The sequence below is a fragment of the Cicer arietinum genome, chromosome 1 (genome assembly GCF_000331145.2).
Source record: "Cicer arietinum cultivar CDC Frontier isolate Library 1 chromosome 1, Cicar.CDCFrontier_v2.0, whole genome shotgun sequence".
Classification (NCBI taxonomy): domain Eukaryota; kingdom Viridiplantae; phylum Streptophyta; class Magnoliopsida; order Fabales; family Fabaceae; genus Cicer; species Cicer arietinum.
The window spans coordinates 17,364,917-17,367,734 of NC_021160.2; the positions used below are offsets into that span (position 1 = coordinate 17,364,917).

The window sequence follows — 2,818 nt, forward strand, 5'->3', positions numbered from 1 at the left end:
AATTAAAAATAACACAATTAAAAATATATTATAATCTTATACTACAAATAAATTATAATGTGTAATAAAATAACCTATACTACAAATATATTATAATATGTAATAAAATAAATTATTTACTAACCTGTCCATTCCACACATTAATTGCAATATGATGCTCATAATCTGTAAGGACAGAAAGATCATAAGGACCTCCAGGAAACATGGGTTCATCAGGCTGGTGCTGCTGACCATGTTCATCATCAAAATGTTGCTGCTGCTGGTCATATTCATCAAAAAAACAGTAAAACTCAAAATAACAAAAAATTCAAACACTTTACCCCCACACTGAAAAATCCGGAAAAGTAAGTTTTCGGAAAATTTGGTTTTTACCGGAAATTTCAAGAGGATTGAAATTTCCGGTATACATACCGGAAATTTCAAAAACGAAATTTCCGGGAATTTACAACTACCGGATTTTTCAAATTTCCGGTTTGCCTCCCGGAAATTTCGTAAAAAAAAATTACACAGTGTACCGGAAATTTCAATCCTCTTGAAATTTCCGGTATACATACCGGAAATTTCAAAAACGAAATTTCCAGTAGTTCAAAATACATACTGGAAATTTCAAAAACGAAATTTCCGGGAATTTACAACTACCGGATTTTTCAAATTTCCGGTTTGCCTCCCGGAAATTTCGTTTTTGAAATTTCCGGTATGTATCTTGAACTACCGGAAATTTCATTCCTCTTGAAATTTCCGGTAAAAACTAAATTTTCCGAAAACTTACTTTTCCGGATTTTTCAGTGTGGGGGTAAAGTGTTTGAATTTTTTCTTATTTTGAGTTTTACTGTTTTTTTTAGGGGTATTTTGGGTATTTTACAACAAAAATTTTATGTTGGGGGGTATAGGTTTAAATGGGGGGGTACAATAGCCAATTTTCAAAAATACGTTATTTCAAATAGTTTATCTCTCAAACTCTAAATTTGATGAGGATCTTGAGGTATAAAAAGGAAATTGCAGAATGGTGTGTATATCATAAACAAAACAAAACACTAATTTGTGTAGATGGTATCAATCTATGAAAAAAACACTTGTATGAGGTTTATGAAGAAAATGATTCTTATATTTGAATGACTTTTAGTAAGACTTACCATCTCCTCCCCTGTTCTCTTTCTCTCCTTCCCTCTCAAACTATTGATATAAAATCATGCATAATAAAAGCACAATTTATAAGTCTGTTAACAACCCCTTCTTGTGTAAATACTTAAGAGGCATGCTAAATAAAAGCACAATAAAAGTCAATAACATACAAAGAATAAAACAAAAGTTGCCTCTCATTTTGAGACAGGAAATTTGAATTCTAAAGATTACTCCAATAAAATTCAATACTCAATTTCTTGAATGAGCTTTAGTGATAAAGAGTAAATGTAAAAGTATTAGAGAGAAGTTTTATAAAAAAGAAGATAATTTTTTTGTTGAAATGTGAGTTGCTTTCATTCAAGATAATTGGCCTAACTATATAACAAAGACATTTACAAAGTGACCTAATAGAATATTCTAGAAACATTTTCACTGACAAATGACAGCTTATTAAAATAAATAACAAATTAAAAATAAAATACCATACGGTAATTTCCTTTAAACACATTTCACTCATGTCCTCTTCATAATTTTGCTAAGAATGGCAAAAGGGTCATACACAATTCTAGTAGTAATTCTACCAAGACTAATAGTTACCATGTACAATTACAATACATGTATGTTTTGCAGAATTTACCTAGTCTAACCCTAGCTGCTGTCCCATGATAATTAAGCAAACATAGTTTCAACCCTAAAGAAGGGCATGTTAAAGTACATAATATATCTATTACATTAAGAAAAAACTTTCTTCAATTGTCAAGATTTAGATACATCAAGGTTTTAAATTAAGGTCCGTCTATATTAGCTTAGTCATGGCAACTAAATTAGCTTTATTTTGCAGGTGGCTGAGCAAACTGTTGCAGCTGATGAACAACATGAGACATTCTAGGGCGCATAGAAGGTACATGCTGCGTGCATGAATAAACGAGGTCAACCACCTTCTGGATAGCACTAGTCTCTGGGATGATACTAGAAGACGATGAAGATATATGAGGATCCAAGAGTTCAGGGTAGCGATTGGCTTGAACAAGAGGTGTAGCCCATTCGAATATACTCTGCCAACCCACAGAATCAACTGCTTGTGCTGGTCTACGCCCGCTAACTATTTCAAGTAGCAAGACACCGAAACTATAAACGTCACTCTTTGTTGTAAGCTCGTTTCTGTACACAAACTCGGGAGCAAGATACCCATAAGTTCCACCTGCCATCACAGTCCTCTCATGCATCACTTCATATGGCACAAATTTGGACAAGCCAACACCCATAAGGTGTGCACCAAACTCCTCATCCAGCAGCACATTACTAGCTCGTATATCTCGGTGAACAACTTGTGGCTTAACCTTGTCATGCAGAAACCTATTGAAACAGGAGAAAAAAATATATTATTAATATATCAGCTGAGTTTAAAATGCAATGGAATCCTTTTCTCTTGTTGATAAATTGGGCTTCTGTAAAGATTTCAAGAAGCTGCAGAAAATACTTCTGTTTGAAGGAATTAAAACTATAATCCATAACGCTATGGCTTTCTTTCTTTCTCCTAAGTTACCCTTTATATGTTTTACCTTGGCTAACTAATAGTGCTTAAAGAGATTCTGAAAACTTAAAGGCTATTAAGTTTCTTCTTGATATTCTCAAAAGCTTACAAGGCAGTGCTATAGATTTTGTAAGAGATGTGTTAGCAACATTCTCTCTAACA

At 33.1% G+C, this 2,818-nt stretch overlaps 1 protein-coding gene across 1 annotated transcript in view; it reads right to left on the reverse strand.

Moving 5' to 3' along the window:
• Nucleotides 1-1,589: 1,589 nt before the first annotated feature.
• Nucleotides 1,590-2,818, reverse strand: part of LOC101501106 (C-type lectin receptor-like tyrosine-protein kinase At1g52310) — a 5,690-nt gene continuing 4,461 nt past the window's right edge. The window contains exon 5 of the mRNA XM_004488065.4: nt 1,590-2,478. Coding sequence (XP_004488122.1) covers nt 1,953-2,478 — 526 coding nt within the window. The 3' untranslated portion in view covers nt 1,590-1,952. The remainder of the gene's footprint in view (nt 2,479-2,818) is intronic.